Here is a 22,901-nt window from a genome sequence, read left to right as displayed (position 1 = left end):
AACTTTTTTTTTAAAATTTTTACATTTAGTGATATTAAACTAGTTATTATTTATTATTTAATTTTAAATAAATATTATATTTCTCTTTTTTCTTTTATCTATTAATTATTTAAATTTAATTTATCATTTATTTATAATATATACTTAAAAATTTACTATTCATAGAAAAATATTTAAAAAATTAGTTATATTTCTCTATAAAAAATTAATAAAATTGACACATTAATTATTAAATTTAAATATATATTTATTATTATTATTATTATTTATTAGTCAACTTTTAATTAATTTATTTTCAGTTATATTAATTATTTAAAAAACTAGTTATATATATAAAATACATTTATTAATATATATATACATATAACAACTTTATAATATATTGTGTTACAAAATTTAATATATATTAATAATTATAATATATATATATATATATATATATAATTATAAATTAAAATGATTTCTATAACTGAAAATAATGAAATTAATTGAAAGTTGGCTAACAAAATTTAATAATAATAAAATATTTTTAATAATTAATATTTCATTTTTTTTAAAGAATTATAATAAAAGAGAAAGGAGGTGGTAATTAAATAACTCTATATGTAGTAATTTTAAATAGTAATATTAGAAATTATATAATGTCTCAATATTTTGTCTTAACAAATAAAACAAAATTTGAAATCCAATACCTTGTACATGAATTTATGTATTTAATTGCTGGCCAAAATCTTTTTCGGATATATGTAATATTATGAGAAGTGATAGAAGGAGAGAATTTGGGTAAGAGAATGAGAGAAAATGACGTGTCATCACCTTATTAGTTAAAAAAAAGTAAAAAGTGTAAAAAAAGATAAAAGAGATAAATTATTTTATTTTTTCAACCAATCAGATTGCGTGTTAGCATATTACCGTCATTCCTTCACCTAAATTCGCTCTCTCAACCATTTCTTTATGTATATTTATACCATGATGAGGAGTAAATATGACTCCAATTGGGGATGAATTATCATAATAATCCTATCATAACAATGACCGATGGTGCCCATCAGCATATAGGGCTCATCTGGGAAGTGAAAAAGAACTCTTTGTGGGGAAGAGTCTCATGCCATCAAGACTACCTATCAAGAAGTGGAACTCTATATGATATTCCTTGAGAACCGGTAGGTCCGACTGATGGAGAGGTTCGACCGATGATTTTTACATCCAACCGAGAGGTCAGACCTAGGACCGAGAACTCCCAAACCTAGAACCGATAGCTTCCACCTAGGACCAAGGGGTAAAACCTATGACCGATAGAGTTATCCCATAGATAACCCAGGACCGGTAGTTTTTACACCCCGACCGATAATCTCATCCAAGGATTAAGAGTTCTTAGCACCTCGATTGAGGCTTCTTAGCTCGGACCGATGGGTCTGACCGAGGGTCCCGGACCCCGACCAATGAAAACAACCCCAAGGCCTAGGACACCGGTCCTAAGGCTTGTTTGGTTCCTAGTTTCAAAATAAAAAATTATTTTTGTAATTTTGGAGCTTTTGTCTATTTTCTAAAACTCTCGAAAAATTAGAAAATGCTTTTAAAATATTTTAGGATGTTTCCACAAAAAAAACATTTGATTAAAGATTTGTTTAGGATTTATGTTTGAACTATAATGTCTTTAAATGAATGATGTTCTTCAAGTATTTTCCTCATAAGTTATCATCAACAACATGTAACAACATTTAAATAATTGTTCTTATAATTCTATAAATAACGCGCAAACCTTATGCATGATTAGGACTGTAAGAATAATTAGTATCCTGAGCTCTTTGAGTAAGGATAAAACATTTTCCTGAAAGTGTCTTCCGTTATCTGAAATAAAGTCATGAGATCCTCCATATCTTGTGATGATGTTGACACATATGAACTTTACCACCTAAGTAGATTTCAGAACCTTGTAGGATGCTGCCTCGACCAATTTAGAGAAATAATTGACATGTTATTCTGTTTTTCATTAACTCCCCAAATTTAGAGAATTCTCTTCATTCCCTAGAAAAAGTCCTAGTTGTGGATATCATCTCCTATAGTAAGTCATATCTCATTACAAGCATTCTCGAGAGTCATTATAATTACTAATCTCTAGTAGTGATTCCATCTATTGATAGATGTGGTATGATTATTATCACTATCCCGAGAGTTTTATCTCTATCCCCGTAGGATTTTATTCCCAGGAGAGCATTCCTCAATAGAGTCCTACTTTTTGATAGGTAGTCTTGATGGCATGAGACTCTTCCCCACAAAGAATTCTTTTTCACTTCCCAGATGAGCCCTATATGCTGATGGGCACCATCGTTCATTGTTATGATAGGATTATTATGATAATTCATCCCCAATTGGAGTCATGTTTACTCTTTATCATGGTAAGACTATTGTAATAGTCTATCCTCAACGGACACGATCGACACGAACGACACAATTGGCACAAACGGAATGATCGACACGATCGACAAGATATTAAGGTCGCGGTTCAATTGTGGTGTTCGCGGTTGCTAGTCGCTTTGGGTCGTTTTAGGCACGATCGGCACGATCAGCACAATCGGCACAAACGACACAAACGACACGATAACTCTAATAACTTGGTCGTTTATTCAGCTGCAAAACTTGATTTGAAAGTTAGGGTTTCTGTTTTACCATGTTATTCAATAGCTAGAGTTTCTGGTGTAACCTGTTTTATAATTGCTCTGTTTTGTTGTTGTTGTTTCTTATTCTTCATTAAAATGGGAAGATAGAAAAGCAATAAGAATAAGGAAGTCAAAGAATTTTTGATGGAAGGTTTAATGGAGGCAGCTGAAATTGAAATTGATAGGATTCCTGAAGAAATTTTCTAGGAAAAACAGGAATACAATAAAGGTCAGGAACCAATTGCTGATAAAAATTCTGAAAAAAAAGTAGCAAGAAATCAGGGGAAGAAAGAAGGAATTTGGAAGGTTGATTACAATGAAAGAGCAAATCTCTTTGGACTGAAAAATCAAATCACAAAGCTCCTGATGCACGCAAAGAAATGAGAGATTGTGCTCAACAAAGAAAAAATGCAACAAAGAACCGTCCAATTGAATGTACACTATCTTAAGGACTGAAACTTACTATAGAAGGAAGATTATGAAAAGATAGTAAACTGGTTAGTTGAAACAATGAGGGAGCTGATGAAGTCCCCTAAATCTAAGACCTATACTATCAGGAGAATTCCAGTTGGAGAGTAAACGAGGTCTGGAAAAATAACACATGAAAGAAAATAGAGGATCATGCTTTTAAAGGGAAAATCTACTTGGGCAGTGTTAAAACAAAAGTGGAGGTACTCAATTCTTCTTTTGAATTTAAACTGCCAACTGAAGTGGAAGAGAAATGTGTTAAAGAATGGGAAAATGTAGTGGTTGGAAACTACATAGGGAAGAATAGAGTATCATTCTCAGTCACCAAGGAAGCCTTAATGAAACAATGGGAGCAGAAGGGACTAATTAAGATTTCTACAAATATATATGATCTCTATTTTCTGTAGTTCAAGAAGGAATCAAACTTGGATGATATTCTGAAATATGGGCATACTTATATTGGATCAAATTGTATGAAGCTGGAGAGATAGTCTGAAAAATTAAACCTGCTAAGCAAACAAAAAGAAACAGTCCAAATATGGTTTAAGCTTTGGAACATTCTAGCACACATGTACAATGCAGAAGCTTTAAGTCACTTTGCAAGTTTATTGGGAAAACCATTATACATGGACCCAACTACAGAAGGAGGAGAACAACTTACCTTTGCTATAATAAGCATTGAAGTGCATCCTCAAAGTATGCTGCCAAAGAACGTGACAGTAGTTGACAGGAAAGGAAAGTCTACAATCATGGAAATCTCATATGAATGGAGGCCAGACTGGTGTGTTTTCTGTGATACTTTTCAACATGCTAGAATTAAATGTGAAAAAACAGTTGAGAAAAAGCATAAAATCCTAAAAGGCCAAGAAGAAAAAAGCAGAAAAATGAAACAGATTAATCAAGAACCAAAGAGCATATTGGGAAAGTAAAGAAAAAATACAGAGGAAGAAATCAAGGAAGAATTGGAGAAGGAAGAAAATAATAAAGTAGAGGAAGAAAGTAAGGTAGAATCAAATAATGAAGAAATGAATGAAACTGATGAAATAAGGGGATACTGAAGAAGATAAACCTAAAGACAATGAAGATGAAGAGGCAGAAGATGAAATCAAAGATACAACAGAGAAGAAAAATACAGAGGAAATCAAGATTGTTGATTCTCAAACATGTAAAACTGAAATTGAGAAAAGTAGTGACAAAAACCCTGAAATCCTGAAGAAGAATACATTTTATTATGTTAGTACGAGTTCATATAGAGGAAGATTAAACAATAACAGTAGACAAATATCATCATCAGCTTCAATTCAATCTCCATTTATGAAGAACGCAAGAAGAATGGGATGTGGAAGAAGGCAATATGGTTAAAAGGCAGATATGGAGACAACATAGGTTGAGATAGTTAGATTGTAGTCTTTGTTCATTATAATCTGTGTTTGTAATGTGATTTGACTGCCACCATTAAGAAAAACTTTTGGGTCTTTTGTTTGTCATCTTACAATCAAAACTAGGGTTTGTCTAGTTTTGATTATTGACCCCTCCCACTTTTGGACCTTTTAATGAAATGGTGTTAAACCGTTTCCCCCCCTCCAAAAAAAAAGTCTATCCTTAACAAGATTCAACAAAGAAAAGAATGAGTCATTGCCATGACTCATTCTCAACAGCATCCTATCATCTTCCCAGCGCATGATAAGACTATTGTGTTAGTTTATCCCCGATAGAAGACAACATACAAAGGAAGATCACGTGATATCCCCAACCATGAGTCATTGTTATGTATCCTCACCAGCATCCGATGCCATCCAAGTTTTATCCTTCTACCTCACTATAGGTTAGGGTACAATTTTTTATGGTCAAACCTCGAACCCATGTTTTTCAAAACGTAAGTTTGTTTTATTCAAACTTGGTTCGAGTTGGGCATTCTGTAAGAATGAAAATTTGACTTACCCTATTTTCAAATAATATTATTATTATTTCTAATAATATTTTGAATTTTAATATTCAAAATAATTTGAAAAATGAATTAAAACCTAATTAAAGGTTAAGTATTGTGATAATTAAACCCTAATTAAGAAAATTATTTAAATTCCAACAATAATTTGAGGAAATATTTTGTATTTATTTTACCCAAATTAGACGAAAAAGAGGGTGAAAATATTTAATTGTGATTTAATCATGATTTATGTTTAATTCATGATTTAAACCAATTAAATAAAATACACCGAAATTCCCAAAACTACTCAAAAAAAATTTGATCATAATTTTTATTATGATTCAATAAATATTTTTTTTTGAAATTTTTGGTGAAGAAATGAATTTAAAAGAAATTAAAAATCGATTTTAATAAATCTTTTAAATAAAAATAAAATTTAATGATCCTATGTAGTAGAAGTTATTTCTAATCTTTGTAGCAGGATTCTAGACCATCAGACGAGCGCTCAGATCTCATCCAACAACCCAAAACGCACCAGACCCCCGATACAACGGATCAAGAGCGCAATCCGCCACACCGAATTAACTAACGGGATGGACTAACCCCATTAGTCAATACCACTAACCGCGAATGGAATGTGGACACTATTAGCTGAAACAACGTTGTTTCAAGCGTCCTATTCGCTGGGACGTAGGGCTCGCCGGAATTGCGACCTCGTTGGCGCGATTCTTCTAGAAGCTCTAACTCATGCTACGAGCATCCTTATCGCTCCAAATTTTGGTCACGACTCCCCCTCATCAGCGCCTATGTTTTCCCCTTATCCTCCAGCCTTATCCTACCGTAGATAAGGCTACCATTATTTAGGGATAAGATCGGAGAAAGGCAAATCCAACTTCAATTACCCCTCCCTGATCAACCTTAGGGCAATATAAATACTCCCTCACCCTTCCACTACCAAACCATCAAACAATCATCGAACAATCACCCAATATCATCGCCTGAATCCAAGCTTTGAAGATTACGGTGAGCTGGTTTTTGTCAAAACCTGTTCCGACGATCCAAGTCTCGATCCAGGCCTTTGAATAGCTTCTAACACATCCCAGGAGTGTTCTCTAGCTGTTGGTATGCTTTCATATAATTTGTATCATGATCTGTGATTGTAAAATTTAAATTTCTTCAAAATTTTCTTTTTTGATCGAATTTTGTTTATGCTTGAGATTTATTGTGTGATTTCTTTGTTAAGAATTATTATACATATCTTGTATGAGCTTTCTGTTGAAAGAAATCAGATTAAATCAATTTGAATCAAAATTTTGGAAACTAAAATTTGAAAATTGGATTTTTTAAAATCTAATGTTCTTGAGTTTAATCCGGTTTTTTTGGTTCAATTAGTTGCTATACATGTTAGTTAACATGTTAAAATGAAACTCAAGAAACTGTAATCACGTTTTGAAAATGTTTGATCAAATTGAAATTTCTAAAAATAATGCTTAAAAATTGAAATTTTGAAATTTTGTGTTCTTGGTTTTATTCCGATTTTGCTGATTCAATTAGTTGTTATACATGTTTGTTAACATGTTAATATGAATTCCAAGTAACCGTTTCATCAATTTGATCATGTTTGATCAAATTGAGTTTTTGAAATTTTTTGGATTTTGATTCATTCTTAAAAAACTATTTTAATAATGTTATGATGTTCTTATTTTGGTTGTGTTCAACTATATTTATCATTTCAAAGCTAATGGAACAAAAATTAGATCTTGAAATGGCCCAATTTAACCTAGAAATGGTGTTTTAAAATTTATCCTCGTAAGGACTTCAAAATCGTGATTGGTGTTAGGGCTTTGTTCTTCATGATCATATGAACTTACTATATCTTACAAATCATGTTTTCATGATCCCAATCAAATGTTATGGACTTCTGAAATTTTGGACCAAAATAAGAACACTCGGTTCTAAGGTTTTAGCATATGATTGGTGATCCTAGGGCCTATTTTTCAGCGGGGACCGAGAAAACAAACCCTAGGTCAAAACCCAGGACCGAGAAAACGCACATAGGACCGATGTTCTTTAGCTAGGACCGAGGACTAGGAATGGTGTTCTTCAGCTAGGACCGAGGACCAGGATAGAGTTTTCTAACACTAAGACCGAGCCCTCAATTAGCCTAGGATCGATGTTTCTAACCTTAGGATCGAGCCATCACTTAACCTAGGACCGGTAAACTTGACCCTAACCCTAAACCTAGGACCTATGTTTCTAACTTTATGACTGAGTCCTCACTTATCCTAGGACCGATGTTTCTAACCCTAGAACCTAGCCCTCACTTAATCTAGGACCGGTAAACCAAACCCTAACCCTAGACCTAAGGCCGATAGCTACCTAACCCTAGGACTGAGCACCTAGACCGACAGACTTGACTTGGGACCGAGCCTCCCTAGTCTTCGATTGAGCCACCTGAGTTTGGGACCGAGCCTCCCGAGCCTAGGATCGAGCTCTCTAGTCCCTTGACCCATGTGACCGAACCCTAGTCTAGACCACCCTGATCTTGACCGAGCTCGATCCAGCCTAGATCGGCCAAACCGAACCCATGCCCTAGGGATCTGTTCCTAAGGCCGGTTTGGTTCCACTTTTCAAAATTCAAAATTATTTTTGTAATTTTGGAACCCGAACCCATTTTCAAATAATCCCAAAAGGTCAAAAATAATTTTTTTTAATATATTCGGGATGTTTCCTAAACCAATATTTTGGATAAGGCCCCATTTGGAATTTATTTTTAAATTATAACATTCTCCTTTGACATTTTTAGGTTCTGTTAAATCTGAACACCAGCGCAATAGGTACACACCCCTTTTAAATAATTTTGTACAATTATTTAAAACTCATCCTTACTTAGGGGACTACTAGTTAAAGGTAATAAATTTATAATTAGATTTATAAAAGCTAGGCTTTGTTTATTTTAGAAGAATTTTCGAAACCGTACTTAGGCGGGCACGAAGGACATAGCGCGAAAGCCTTTTCCCAAGCGTAAATAGACAACGAACCACCCCTTTTCAGAAACTCTAGTCTAAATACGTTTATACACGTATCATTTTATTGATTTTCATAAAATCTCTTGGTGACTCTAATTTTCAAATCAATAATTTTTTTAATTAGTTATGTTTGATTATTTTAAACTGGGTTCAGGTGAAATTGTTATTTAGCGTCCAAGATTATTTAAATTTGAACAAATGATTAAATATTTTTTACCTAATTAATTTCTTCCGCTCTAGGTATTATCAAAAAAAATTAAAAACTAAATATTTCATTTAAAAAGATGTCTGACACGTAAACCAAGGTTGAAACACATCGAACTTCGAGCCTCCCCGCGATAGTCCCTCCATATTGCCACGTGTTTGCCTCACCGCAACACGTGCTAAGCTATGGAATGGGAGATAGATCTGTGGGGTTACAATGTAAATTTGTTGTTATATTGCTGTGAAAAATGTATAAATTAACATTTGTATCTAGTTAGATTTTGAAATTTTAGTGTAGTTTGTGTTCTTGGCTAGACGCATATGACAGAGAAATCAAGACTGCCAACCGATAGAACCTGCTACGACAAATGAATCACACCTACAATCGATAATTTGTGCCACCGTCTAGTCTCGTCTTCAACACTAGTAAAAATGATTCAATAACGACAAAATTTGGCGACAATAAAACTATATTGTCGCTATTGGTCAAAATAAATAAATAAATAAAATAACTATTTATCAATAGTTGCAATTATTATATTATGTCGGCAAATTTTATAGTTTTTTAAAAGATTAATTATTATTTTAAATAAAAAATCTAATTAATAATATTGAACTCCATCAAATTAACAATTATATATATCTCTATGTACTTTTAAATTCTAAAAGTACTCTTAATTATTTTATAACTTTCATTTGATCAGTTGGACTCTAACAAATTTTGGTACATTGTTTCTAACATTCACAAAGAAGTAAATAACTACTAAGTTTTTAGTTTTTGCAGGGTATATGTGGGTACTCAAATATAATATTTCTATTATTTCAAACTAGCTTAAAACACTAATCTTAGTTTAAAATTCTAATTTTAGATTAAGTAGTTTGAATAGTTTATGAGTGAAGAAATCGAAACTGTAATAATACTTGAATCAAACCCTAAATCGTTGAAGTTATCGTCGAAGTTTACTTGAGAGTAAGGAGATATCTTAAGTATTTCCTTAACATCCACCTCCTAGATTAAATTTATAAATTGATATCTTCTTATTTTAAAATCAAATTATAATTCAATTAAAAAAATATGATATAACATATTTTTTGAGTTATAATTTAAATTATTTTATATTATATTATGATTTAAGATTGGACCAAAGTGATAATATAACTGAGTTTGAATAAATAAATATTATTAAATTTATTAATTTATATTCTAAAATATTATTTTATATAAATTAATATTCAAATAAGATATTTAAAAATAATAATATTTAAATAAATTTAATTTTTTTTCCTATACCTAAATCTAGCTCTAGATTTAACGTTTCTATATATACATTTGTGAATCATAATAATTGGAATTATGATCAAATAAGCCTAATTTGAACATAATATGAACCAAAAATATTGAAATTTTCATTTTCTTTTATACTCTACAATTTATTTAGCAATTTATAAAAAGTGATTATAAGAATTGCAAAAATTTATATTTAACATGTTACAAATTTTAAAATATTGTAATTAATTTTGTATGAAGTTTTTATCTTCTGCTTTTTCACAATAATAAAGAGTTCCAATTTTTATTGTGAAATGGTTGCAAAATGAATTTTATAAGAAAAAAAGTTGCATTTCTCAGTAAAAGGTTATTGAAAGCCATCCTATTATTATTTTGTGGTGATAAATAAATCATTTAAATATATTATAAAAGCTTAAGGGTGATTTAAAAATGAAAACAAAATCTAAAATCATCTAAAAATAGAAGTCTGCGTAAATGAGGAATCTAAAGCCCCTAATTTACGGATTCAACCACTTTCCTTTTGTCGTTTGTCTCTTCTATCTCATCGCATTTCTCTGATTTTGATCTATCCCCGTCCCCTTCTTGCTATCTCAATTTTGATTCTGGTTTAACCGAAAGTTGACCTAATTCTAAGTTTCCATTTTATTTCATTGACCCAAATCAATAGTAGACAGAGAGAGAGAGAGAAAAAGAGAAACAAAGGCGAGAAGGGGCTTTGCGGAAGAAGGGGAGAGATGGGTAATTCGTTCGGATGCTCGGCGTCGGGCGAGAGATTGGTCTCGGCGGCCAGAGATGGCGATCTCGTGGAAGCAAAGATGCTGCTTGATTGCAACCCTTATTTCGCAAAGTACTCTACCTTCGGTGGCCTCAACTCTCCTCTGCACTTTGCCGCCGCTAAAGGGCACAATGAGGTTCCTTTACAACTATCCCATATAGGGTTCTCATCAAATCTCCTTCTTTATGCGTATTTCTTGTGTTTATCGGCCTTTGTAGATTGTTGCTTTATTGCTGGAGAATGGAGCCGATGTGAATTCAAGAAATTATTGTGGGCAGGTACAATCATTTCCTATTGCATCATTATCATTTGCCTCGTTTCTCTTTCTTTTATGCTTTTGTTTATTTGTTCAATTTTAGATCAATCTGTCATGTTAAGTTGTAGATTGCCTTGCCTGGTAATGGTTTGAATTTATTTTTATTAGTTTGTAGGAATTGAAGCTTGAAAGATTTGTTAATGGTAGTTTTCTTGTTAATAGTTTGATTTTTTGTTTGTTTGATTGGAACTGTGTTTGTAGACGGCACTGATGCAAGCCTGCATATATGGTCATTGGGAAGTTGTGCAAACTCTCCTCCTTTTTAAATGCAATGTGAGTTTGCCTCTTATATTTATTTATCTTAAGATTTATCAGGGTTTTTTTCTTCTTTCAAAATCATAGAAACCTTTTATTGGGTTTCTTGATTCATTTTTACTTGTCCTATTTCTTTAATAATATAGGTTACAAGACCTGATTACCTCAGTGGAAGGACAGCTCTTCATTTTGCTGCAGTGAATGGGCATGTTAGGTGTATGAGGCTTGTTTTGGCCGATTTCACTCCAAGCACGCCCTTTGTTTCCATAAATTCAAATTATGAAAGCAGAGATGATACCATTGTGATGGGCAACCACAGGTGCTCGTTTTTGCAATTACCCTGATTCTGAAATTCAATTCCTTTGTGATTATTATTATTTTTTATTTGTGTGCTAATTTGCACTTCTTAATGCAGCGCATTGTCAAAGTTTGTGAACAGAAGTGCTGACGGTGGGATTACTGCTCTCCATATGGCTGCATTAAATGGATATTTTGACTGTGTTCAGCTCCTACTTGATCTTCATGCAAATGTATTGGCAGCAACATTTCCATATGGATCATCCGTGGACTTGATCGGTCTGTTTCATATTACTTGGCTCTCGTTTCATTTTACCATAGATGGGCAAGTAACTAAATTCATCTTTGCAGGCTCTGGAAGTACCCCTTTGCATTATGCTGCCCGTGGAGGAAATTTGAAATGTTGTCAGGCAAGTTTTATGGTTTTAAGCTCTTATTGTCTTTCGACCATATATAGGTGGAATTTGAGTGATTTCATTTTGAAATTTATTATATTTACAGATCCTCCTAGCAAAAGGTGCCAGTAGATCCACCGTAAACAGCAGCGGGTAAATTATTAAATTATTTTTTGAGAAAAACATTGAGTAATATAATATTTATCCGTAGGCTGGTTGAAGCTAATTCCTTATGTTGAGTTATCTAACAGTTATATGTTTCTATATTTTAAAATAAAGACTGCCCATTGTAACTTGTTTTAAAAAATTTACTATGCAAAACTTACAGGTCCCTCCCAGTTGATGTAGCGAAGATGTGGGGCCGCCATTGGCTTGAACCATTGCTAGACCCGAATACTATCCCAGCAGTCCCAGTGTTTCCTCCTTCCAATTATTTGGCCTTGCCTCTTATGAGTGTGTTGAACATAGCAAGGTAGTTATAAATTGCATTTGAAATATGTGGTGGGTTTTACAAGCAAGTGTTGGTCCATGTGATTCTGACTTCTGAGAAAGTGTTTGTGAGACTATATAATCTGATTTCCACCTACACAAAGAATTTAGTAAATACTTAGCCCTATTTGGAATCACTTTTTGATGTGGATTCAGATAAGATCGCTTTTGGAACCAAAACTTAGTCCAAACACATTAAAAAAAATAAGTGGTTTCTTATTTGATCTGATTTCAGATCCAGATCCATAAACAGGAAGTGTTTCCAAATAGGTATAATAAGTAGCCCACGGCAACTCTATTAATACAAAAAATACTTTCATAATACAAATCTTAAGGCTATCCTTTTTTTTTGCTGAATTAAGGTTATCACAATTCACTTTACAGCACTTAAACTTAATCAAAATTTTTGAAGCCATTTCACAATATTTACACTATAATATTAGCATTTGTGTCCAGCTATATGAATTCATCATTTTGGAAGAGCCATCCCTTGATTTCATGGTGCCCTATACGGAAACACTTATTGTTTATGTATCTGGATATGTTTTCAGATACAGAAATGTTTGGATACTAAATTTAGTCACCTAAGGTTCATAAAATTTATTTATGTTTCAACAATAAACTGTATCTATACCAAGTAGTGACTGACTTTGGTTTTTATTCAACAACTAAACCAATGAGGTCACGATGAATTGGTATTGAGAAGGCTGATAATAATTCGGAAAGTAGTATCATTAGTGATGCAGAACATAAGAATTGCATTTATGTTTCTAATTCTTCTTCTTCCATCAATTCTGCAGAGACTATGGTTTGAATTGTTCTACCAATTGTTCTGATGAAGCTGATATATGTTCTGTTTGCTTAGAGAGGATATGCACAGTGGCTGCAGAAGGTTTAATTAACATTCTTTCTTCTCCTCTCTTCATTGTAAGAAAGAAAAAAGAAATAAAAAGATTTTTGAACTGTTTTGTGTCCAGGATGTGGGCATAAGCTTTGCGTGAGATGTGCTCTCTATCTGTGTTCGACAAGCAGCATCGTCCCATCCGAATCGCGGGGCCCACCGGGGTCCATCCCATGTCCTCTGTGTCGTCGTGGCATTGTATCTTTCAAGAAGTTGCCCGGTTCTCCAGCCAAGGAGGTTCCTATGTCTCTTAGCCTCTGTAACCCATGCATGGTTAATAATAATAATAATATATCAGAAGCCAATGCCTCAACAAACCGGTTTAGAAAACAACGGGTAGCTTCAGTTTCTCCTGATATTTTCTGCCCGGTTACATGCAGCCCGTTTCCTTCTGTTTCTGTACCCATGTGCACTTGCAGTGATGCTCCATTCCTCTCTTGCGAAAGGCATGAAGTTGAAATGAGTGATGAATCGTCTCAAAGATCAGAACCTGCCAGAATGAATGATGAGGTTCACCAAGGTGGGATGAGGTTAGACAAAGTCAGCTGTACCAATATGTTTTGGGGCAGAAGAAGTTGCAGCAGAGAGCATCAGTGCAATGCAGAAATAAGTGCTTAACCATGACTAGCTCTTTTGTTTTTTTTTTTCCTTCCTTTTTTTGGTTGGAGAAATCGCAGAGTTGTGGGTAATTTGTTTCTTATTTCATCAATATATAATAATATATTTCTATATATATATATATCTAGTAAAGAAGTTGTGATGGTGTTGAGCTATAAATTGGTTGTAAATGGTGATGGGTATCAAATCATACATTGGTTTTTAATTTTTTTAGATGAACTTGTGTTTGGATTAGTCAGTCAATCAACAGATTCTAAAATGAACCTACAATTTGAGTTTGAACCGGATAACAATCTGAATTTATGTATATATATATATGTTCTTTATTTAATTTCAGGAGTAATATTGGAAAATCTTGAAAGAATTGTTTTTTATCCTCTTTACTTCACTAACTTGGTTAGATGTTTGTATTGTTTTTTGTGCGTGCAATTGAATCTCCTCACGAGTTCGATTATATCTGAAACGCTTTGTGTTTAAGAATCCATACTAAAAGTGTAAGCGGGAACAATGACACAAAATTTTACGGGTTCGATTATATTTGAAACGCTTTTGTTTAAGAATCCATGCAATGAGTACGAGTGTTTAGTATGATTGGGTTTTTCCTCCTAGTATATAAAGAATAAATTATAAAAAAAAAAACATGAAACAAGGGTATTGACGAGTTTAGGGTTTCTGTCTACAATCGAAGAAAGGAGCTGCCGCCATGGTTCTCAAGTACGTAGACTTCATTACTATTTCCGTGTTTGAACGTTTAACTCAATTCAATATGTTTGTTTGTATCATTGTCGGCTTATTATGCATCTTCTCGAGCTTTCATTTTGTCATATAAGAGATAGATGAAATTGGAGGGAGATATTTTCTATTCTTCTTTACTTTAAGCAAACGGAGTCTGATCTAAATTCTGATAGATCAAGTTTTGTGCTGATTCTTAAATCTCGTTAATCTCGGAATTCTAGATCTGGGAATATGAAATCCCGCCGCCGTTCTCTGTGTGTTATAACAGGTGTTCATTGTAATACCCTTTGTCACGAATTCTAGCTAACAAATATGGGTTTTATGTTTGATTATCATGAAGTGAACTAATTGAATATGAACAGAAAACTGGAATATGGATAACAGCAATTACTAAATGATTTTTCTTACCTTTCCCTGATTTTATCAATCTTGCTTCTATCAGATTGATTAATGATAAAAAATTGATTCATTGTTTGTGGAACTGTATGCTGTTCAGATTACCACTTGCACAATAAATTTGAAAAACACTTTTTGTTCATTGCTGTACTTCTTATTCACAGACAGCAAATATGTTTGGTTTGTCCTTGGCACTTACAGTTACATTTCTTCAGCTTTTGGATCCTTCTTACATCTTATTTTCTATGTTATTGATTCTATTTGTGGGTTTCAATCATAGTGCTCTTAAGTCCCTATATTTTTGGGTAGTTATTTTTTCTTGTTTGATTCGTTCTGGAATTACTTTATCATATAAATCCCTCTGTAATGTTTGATGTTCAGAACTGAGCTATGCCGTTTTAGCGGTGCTAAGATCTATCCTGGAAGGGGTATCAGATTTATCCGCTCAGACTCGCAGGCAAGACTTTACCTTATATCATATGATACGTCTTTTGATATTGATCTCAGTTCATATGGCTATGCTGGCTTTTAGTGGGTTGCATTTTCTTTCAATTGAAGTGTTTTATTTCCTGGTTGTTTAACAACTCTTATCCTTTTCACACAGGTTTTCCTATTTGCTAACTCCAAATGCAAGAGATACTTCCACAACCGGCTGAAGCCTTCAAAGCTTACTTGGACAGCAATGTACAGGAAGCAACATAAGAAGGTGAATTGATTTAGTTTAACGTGCCTTTCATTTCTCAGAGGCCTGCATAAACTAAGTTTGTAAGGGTCTATTTATTATCACATTTTATGATTTGTAGATTTTCTAGAAAACAATCTTGTACTAAAAAAGTGATTAAATGACTTTTAAATTGTAGCTTTTATTGTGACAAAATACAGTTTCCATTGTATTTTTGAGTTTTGTCGAATTAAAAAACCTTTAACAGGATATTGCTGCTGAAGCAGTAAAGAAAAGACGTCGCGCCACCAAGAAACCTTACTCCAGGTCAATTGTGGGTGCTACTTTGGAAGTCATACAGAAGAAGAGAGCAGAGAAGCCTGAAGTTCGTGATGCTGCTAGAGAGGCAGCTCTTCGGTAATTTACTACAAAATAGTATTATATATCATTTTAGTTTACATCACAAGTAGTTGTCTCTTCTATGCTTGAAATTAAGACAACGGTTCTTCTCATACATACTTCAGCGAAATAAAGGAGAGGATTAAGAAAACCAAGGACGAGAAGAAGGCAAAGAAAGCCGAGGTGACGGCCAAATCTCAAAAGTCACAAGGTAAAGCTAGCTTCCAGAAAGGGTCCATGCCCAAGGGACCAAAGTTGGTTGGCGGAGGTGGAAAGCGCTGAAAGCTATATTTAGCATCTTGTAATTGTGATGGATTTTTCTAATGTTTTGCATGCAAATTTCTCAAACACAAGTTTTAATTATATGTATTGGATGTTGAATTTTAAACAATTTAGTGTCTGTTCTTTTGTTTTTTTAAAGTGCATTTTATTATCTTTCTTATATTATCAAGGTTTAAATTTTAGACAGTCAAACTTGTATGTATATTTGAGTTAGGTTCAAAAAATAAAGTATTTACAAGGGATGATGATTTTTAATCTTATTTTTTCATCCCAATATTAATTAGCCTATTGTTATACTTCAAAATCTGTTGTGATATACCAATCTTGAAAGAAGATAGTGTTCAATAATGGTTATTTGAATAACTCATTATTGAATTATTTAAATAATTTATTAGTTTCTAAAATACTCTTCATCAATACTAAAATATTATATTTATTTTTTAAAATAATATATTTTTTATTAGTTAAAATAAAAACTGGCCAAAATCCATGAGCTGTATGATTGTACAGAAGGAAATAAGTAAATTTATAAAAACAAATTTTGAATTCTTAATAAGTTTTTCAATTATATCCGTAAATATATATATATATATATATATAAAATTGATGTACATAAGAATTAAAACTCAAATATAACACTTTTGTCTCTAATTATAACACATTTTAGTTGATATATTTAACTTTACAAATTTATTAAAAAAAACTTACATGATAGAATGATAAAAGTGTAGAGAAAATTAAATATTTTATATCAATAATAACTTCACTCCTCACAAAGAAATAAGATTCATAAAGAGAATATTTTGATATATACTTAATAGCTCATTTTATTTTGTTATTATTTTATTTTATATTATCATTTAAATGACCTCATAGTCTCATTCAGTGGCGGACCTACAAGGGGGGCCTTGGGGGGCCCGAGCCTCCCCCAACCTTAAGATAAAATATTTTTTATATATATATTTGACAAGTATCTCTTAGCCCAGTTGGTTTGATAATTGAACTCTGAAGATGAGGTCAGGTGATCAAACCCTGGCCTCATCTTTAATTCATTTTAACATATACTTTAATTCATTTTAACATATATTAAAATCACCTGGCCTCATCTTTAATTCATTTTAACATATATTAAAATAATAATAGTGTTTGTTTTATATTTCTTAATTTTAAAAATTTATATTTTCAAAATAGTTAGGCTAAAATCTATTAAATTAGATTTTCATATCTTTTTTATATAGTTAATTTTTTATGAATTTGTTTTTGTGTTGCATTTGATGAAAAATTTATTGGGAATTACAAGTGAGTTGTCACTTTGCCTACAAAGAGGAGAGCAAAATATAGTTCAAGCCATGTCATTGATTTCGAGTTCGAAAAATCAATTATAAAAATTTAGAGAAGATGGATGACATGATATTTTGGACCAAATTAACAGTTTTTGTCAATTACATTCGATCTTAATATTTGATATGAATAAGCATATGATAATTGATAGCAATGATAGGCGGAGAAGAAAAGGGGAACTCATCACTAATCTTCATCATTATCGTGTGGAAATCTTTTGTCAGGTATAATAAAAATTATTTTTTATCTATTAATAGTTATTATTTATTATTTATTAATAGTTATTATTTATTATTTAATGTTAGGTTGTTGACTTGATTATGCAATAAATGAATAATCGTTTTTCAGAATTTAATACAGAATTATTTGGCTGCATATCATGTCTTCCTCCTAGAAATTCATTCTCCCAATTTGATATTCGTAAACTCATTCGTCTTGCCAAACTTTATCCCAAAAATTTCACAGGCAATGATTATTTATTTTTGGAACAACAACTTCGGGCTTACTTATTTAATTTGCGGGATGATCCTCAATTTTCTTAAATTGAAGACTTGGGAATTCTTGCTCAAAAATTGATTGCAACAGAAAAACATATAGTCTTTTCATTGGTTTATCGATTGATAGAGTTGGCTTTAGTTTTATCAGTTGCAACTGCATCCGTTGAAAGAGTTTTTTTTCTGCAATGAAGACCGTGAAGATTGATTTGCGTAATCGAATGGGAGATGAATAGATGAATGATAGTTTAGTTGTATATGTTGAGAAAGATATTTTCTCAACAATTGAAAATGAGCCAAATATTGTAATATTTTCAACAAATAGAATCTCGTAAAATAAATTTGTCTTCTTTTGAACCGACTCATGAACAAGAATAATTTAGTGATTGTGTTTATTAGTATTTTGTAATTGTGTTTGTTAGTATTTTTATGTAATTATCGAGTAAATTTTAATTAAAAAATGTATTTAATTGATCACCAAAAAATGTTACGTTACCATATATTTGGCCTTGGCCCCCCCGAGAAAACATTTCTGGGTCCGCCACTGGTCTCATTTAATCTTAATGGGTCCGAACCAGACAAAGCCTATTAGTCAATTTTACTTATATTTTCTTGATAATAGTTCTTTCATTTGTGATTTTGATTACAACATGGAACGAGTAATTCTACCTGTCGGGGAGTGAAGTTCATATCCCCGAACTCGATTTACATTTTACTACCCGACTCTGAACCTGTCGAGTATCTCTATTTGTATCATATATCGGATTTGTCAGGTACCCGATCCCGACGAGTACCCCATTACCCGATTAAAATATGAATTTATATTTATTATTTTCAAAATATAATAAATATTAAAAACAGAAATAAAAATATTACTTACTTGCATTGTATTGTTATACTGAACAAGTTAAAACTTGTTGTTATTACATATAAGGTTCAACAAAAACAAAAAAGAAAGTAAAGAAAGTTGACAAAAACAAGAAGGAAAGTTAAAAAAAATAGAGAAGATGGGAAAGTTAAAATATTGTTGAAGTTAAAAATAAAAGTGAATAGTAAGTACAGAGTGAGAAAATATTTTGTTAAAAAAAAATGAAGATTAAAAATTATGAAAAAGATAAATTAAAATGATGTTGAAGTGGAGTGTGATATAGGTAACCTAATTTACATAAATAATATATTTAATTTAAATTTGTAATGGTCTAAAATTTGAAAATTCATTTTAAATTTTAATAAATATATATATATATATATTAATATTTTGGTATCGGGTTTGGGTTTTGTACGCTTCTCATTCCCGACCCCGAATCGAATCGGGTAATTATTATCACTCCTCATCTTTAATCCCGAACTCGATTTAAAATACCCGAATTGACCATCGGTACCTACAGGTATCGGGTATACGCTACACATTTTTGTCCAACTGAGGAGTATTGTTAAATTTAAACTATTATTATACATTTGAGAACAAATTTTGTGTCATATTCTAATTTAGACGTTATCACATTAAAAAACTTGGTCAGATACATTAACAAAGTTTTTATTTTTATTATGTTTAACTTTTTGATTATGGTGAATTTTTGAACATTAACTAGAAGATATGTTTAAGTAGATTTATAATCACAAATATCTTTAGTATTTTTGTTTTTAGTTTGAACTAAAATATAGCATTTTTATTATATTGAGTGTTAAATATCATTTTCTTCTAATTTATTATTATTCTCTTTTTCGGAGTCTCATATCAGAAAATAAGTGATTATCAAATAACACAACCATATAATCATTTGAATTTTGTTTCATGTACAATAGAGCAAACTGAAGCATGTCTAGTTGAACATGCATATTGAGCGGTTATTTGTTAACATCACAAATACGAAAAATTAAAATACTTTTGTGAAAACTCATTTTTACCAACCAATTTATAATTTTAAATAACTTGAGCCAACGAATTATTTCAAAAAAAATTCATATATGAGTTAATTTTTTTTGAGAACGTTAGGTTCCGCAATACATTCAGAGGGTGACTGTTCCCCGCACATAATCTGCAATTTTCGTTTCTTTTTATGAGGTTTGAGAGGAAGGTAAGCCACGAGATTTAATAAAATTCACATTAAGTTAGACTCTAATTTAGCCAATAATTTTGATTCTTCGTCCCACTCGGGATTGGAGAGGAAGGTAAGTTATGTGGCGAAAAATATCAAGTCGAATAATGTTTTAAGATGTCGATCGTTTTTAGACATTACAGTTTTTCTAGCGACTCTACAGGGATAGTCATTGAGGCTTAGCTCTAAATAAACTCTTGGCCATTTTAAAATATTCTTTTACACGTCAAAAAAAAATCTAAAAGACAAAAAATAAGGGCAAAAGAGGGTACATCACCCACCTTCGCCTTTCTACGTGCATTGGTTCTAACCTTGGGCACAACGCCCTTTGTTTTGAGATAGTGCATGATGTGTTTTATGAAACGTCATTTGTACACCTATAATATTATGTGCAAAGATTAGCCAATGAGGAATGACGATCTGTTCCAAATGCATGAGTGATGTTATTTGAGTTTTGACATACATTTCAGGATCGATCCCCTCTTCCAAGCGTGTTTTCCTTTTAGAGGCAGCGCTAAAGCGGGGGATGAAATTCATAATTGAGAGTATGATCTCTTACATCATAGGTTTAGCTTGAGATGGGGAGCTAACATTCTCTTTTGATTTAATTAAACCAAACAACCAGATCACTTATATTCATCGATCGTCACGCCGAAGGTTTGTTTACGTGCCTACTATAATTATATAAATACATGCATATATCATATATTATAGATAGGCGCCCACGAGTACATTTAGAAAAAAACGAAACAAAATAACAACAAAATGTTTTCTTGTCTTTAGTGTTTGTCATGTAGGTAGGTCTATACTCGATGCCACTAGGCATAGAAAAATGTTAGGTTTTGAGGGACCCGAACCGGACCCGATTCTGCCTCAAAAAACCGGGTCCATGATTGACCTGAATATGGCCGGTTACGACCCGACGGACACACAACCCAACCCATCCCGTTTAAAAAATAAGCCCCAAATTATTTTTTTTAAATTATTTTTAATCTATTTAATTTATTTTTATCTAATAATAAATTCATATATATTTTCTCTTCTTAGTAAAAAAAATTCAATTAATTAACTTTTTGGTTGATTGTAATGCAAAAGAGTATGTATTGGGAGAACACAACGAGCTAGGGACGAGACGAAAAATATTGGGAGAACGCATGGGCATCACTCAGATCAATCTATGATCCGACCCTATTTACTAGCACATATATATTCAAATTAACTATAGTACTCGACCTGACAAATGAAGCAAATTCAAATTAAACGTTATTATATATATATAAATTTCATCAATAACTTATTTTTTATAAATCAATATCAAACAAAATTATTTAATGCATTAGTTAAATAATCCCAATCTATCGTTAGAAGGCCAAAACAATACTTTAAGAAAAAACTTTGTGTTGGGTCAAATTATTTTGACTAAGTGCCAAAGTTTTTTGACTATTGGAATTTTGATGATGAGTGTGTATAAAACTTAATCTATGCCGTCTAATCGTTTTCTAGTGCAGGTGTATCAAAAACATGTTATATTAGACTAAGTCTAAATGAGGTTCATTAGACTGATTGGCCATTAAATGCATTGAGTTAGACGTGTAGTCTAACAGACGTAGTTAGACGTGCAGTCTAACATACGTAGTTAGACGTGCAGTCTAATAGATACGTAGTTAGACGTGCAGTCTAACAGATACGTAGTTAGACATGCAGTCTAATAGATACGTAGTTAGACGTGCAGTCTGATAGATACGTAGTTAGACGTGTAGTCTAACGGATACGTAGTTAGACGTGTAGTCTAACAGACGTAGTTAGATGTGCAGACTAACAGATACGTAGTTAGACGTGCAGTCTAACAAATACGTAGTTAGACGTGTAGTCTAACAGATACGTAGTTAGACGTGCAGTCTAACAGATATGTAGGTAGATGTGCAGTCTAACGGATACGTAGTTAGACGTGCATTCTAACAGATACATAGTTAGACGTGTAGTCTAACAGACGTAGTTAGACGTGCAGTCTAACGGATACGTAGTTAGACGTGTAGTCTAACGGAGACGTAGTTAGATGTGCAGTCTAACAGACGTAGTTAGACTTGCAGTCTAACAAATACGTAATTAGACGTGTAGTCTGATAGATACGTAGTTAGACGTGTAGTCTAACAGACGTAGTTAGACGTGCAATCTAATGTATGAGAGTTAGACGTGTAGTCTAACTCCTTCAGATTAGTCTAAAGGGATGCGTAGTTAGACGTGCAGTCTAACGTATGAGAGTTACACGTGTAGTCTAACTCCTTCAGATCAGTCTAAAGGGAACCGTAATTAGACGTGTCATCTAATCCCATTAGACCAGGTGGTCTAATGGATTTTGCTATTAGACGGGACGTTTAATTTCATTAGACGAGGTCGTCTAAGTGAAAAACGTCTAATGCCATGCTTAAGTAATTGCTTGAAGCTAGCACCCGTCTACCCACAATCAACTAGTTGTACGCTACTCCTACTCCACTTTCCTGTGAAGATCAGTACGACAGCTAGTTGCAACCAATTGATTAATTCCACGTAAGCACATATTCTTCCCACTAATTGTTTCTTGCAGAAATATCCTAGAAGAATATTTGGCGCACTACCAGATTGGTACGGCCACGATCCTAGTGCTCAAAGTCTACTGTGTACTATGGAGGCGTTCCAATGGAAGATTCGACCATTGGTACCTGTTCCCTATTTAAAGATCTTCAAGAACCACGGATGAATCATCGATCTATGGATACTTAGATAATCATACGCGAACATAAAGAACTGATATACGAAATAGCTGCTTTCTTGCTTTACCGTGTGTTTATTAAGAGAGAGTTAGAATCAAAGCATTATTTTAGCTGAGTGATAT

At 32.6% G+C, this 22,901-nt stretch overlaps 2 protein-coding genes across 2 annotated transcripts; both read left to right on the top strand.

The window, feature by feature from the left end:
- The first annotated feature begins 10,094 nt into the window (after nucleotides 1–10,094).
- On the top strand, nucleotides 10,095–13,854 carry LOC124945657 (E3 ubiquitin-protein ligase XBAT33-like). The gene is made up of 10 exons (XM_047486128.1): nucleotides 10,095–10,487; nucleotides 10,570–10,629; nucleotides 10,869–10,940; nucleotides 11,069–11,241; nucleotides 11,338–11,498; nucleotides 11,571–11,629; nucleotides 11,721–11,767; nucleotides 11,943–12,086; nucleotides 12,904–12,995; nucleotides 13,081–13,854. The coding sequence occupies exons 1-10, from the start codon at nucleotides 10,311–10,313 to the stop codon at nucleotides 13,620–13,622; spliced, it is 1,527 nt and encodes a 508-aa protein (XP_047342084.1). The 5' UTR covers nucleotides 10,095–10,310; the 3' UTR covers nucleotides 13,623–13,854.
- A 1,235-nt stretch (nucleotides 13,855–15,089) lies between these two features.
- LOC124945653 (60S ribosomal protein L24) lies at nucleotides 15,090–16,225 on the top strand. The gene is made up of 4 exons (XM_047486121.1): nucleotides 15,090–15,210; nucleotides 15,358–15,459; nucleotides 15,683–15,831; nucleotides 15,939–16,225. The coding sequence occupies exons 1-4, from the start codon at nucleotides 15,127–15,129 to the stop codon at nucleotides 16,093–16,095; spliced, it is 492 nt and encodes a 163-aa protein (XP_047342077.1). The 5' UTR covers nucleotides 15,090–15,126; the 3' UTR covers nucleotides 16,096–16,225.
- The last annotated feature ends 6,676 nt before the right edge of the window (nucleotides 16,226–22,901 follow it).

Source organism: Impatiens glandulifera, chromosome 7 (assembly GCF_907164915.1).
Source record: "Impatiens glandulifera chromosome 7, dImpGla2.1, whole genome shotgun sequence".
NCBI lineage: Eukaryota > Viridiplantae > Streptophyta > Magnoliopsida > Ericales > Balsaminaceae > Impatiens > Impatiens glandulifera.
This window is presented reverse-complemented; position numbering and strand designations above follow the sequence as displayed.

Coding starts and splice junctions, on each gene's coding strand:
- LOC124945657 (XM_047486128.1), top strand. CDS start 10,311: ATGGGTAATTCGTTCGGATGCTCGGCGTCGGGCGAGAGATTGGTCTCG. Junction 10,488..10,569: donor CCGCTAAAGGGCACAATGAG/GTTCCTTTACAA, acceptor CGGCCTTTGTAG/ATTGTTGCTTTATTGCTGGA. Junction 10,941..11,068: donor TCCTCCTTTTTAAATGCAAT/GTGAGTTTGCCT, acceptor TTAATAATATAG/GTTACAAGACCTGATTACCT.
- LOC124945653 (XM_047486121.1), top strand. CDS start 15,127: ATGTTCAGAACTGAGCTATGCCGTTTTAGCGGTGCTAAGATCTATCCT. Junction 15,460..15,682: donor ACAGGAAGCAACATAAGAAG/GTGAATTGATTT, acceptor AACCTTTAACAG/GATATTGCTGCTGAAGCAGT. Junction 15,832..15,938: donor GCTAGAGAGGCAGCTCTTCG/GTAATTTACTAC, acceptor TACATACTTCAG/CGAAATAAAGGAGAGGATTA.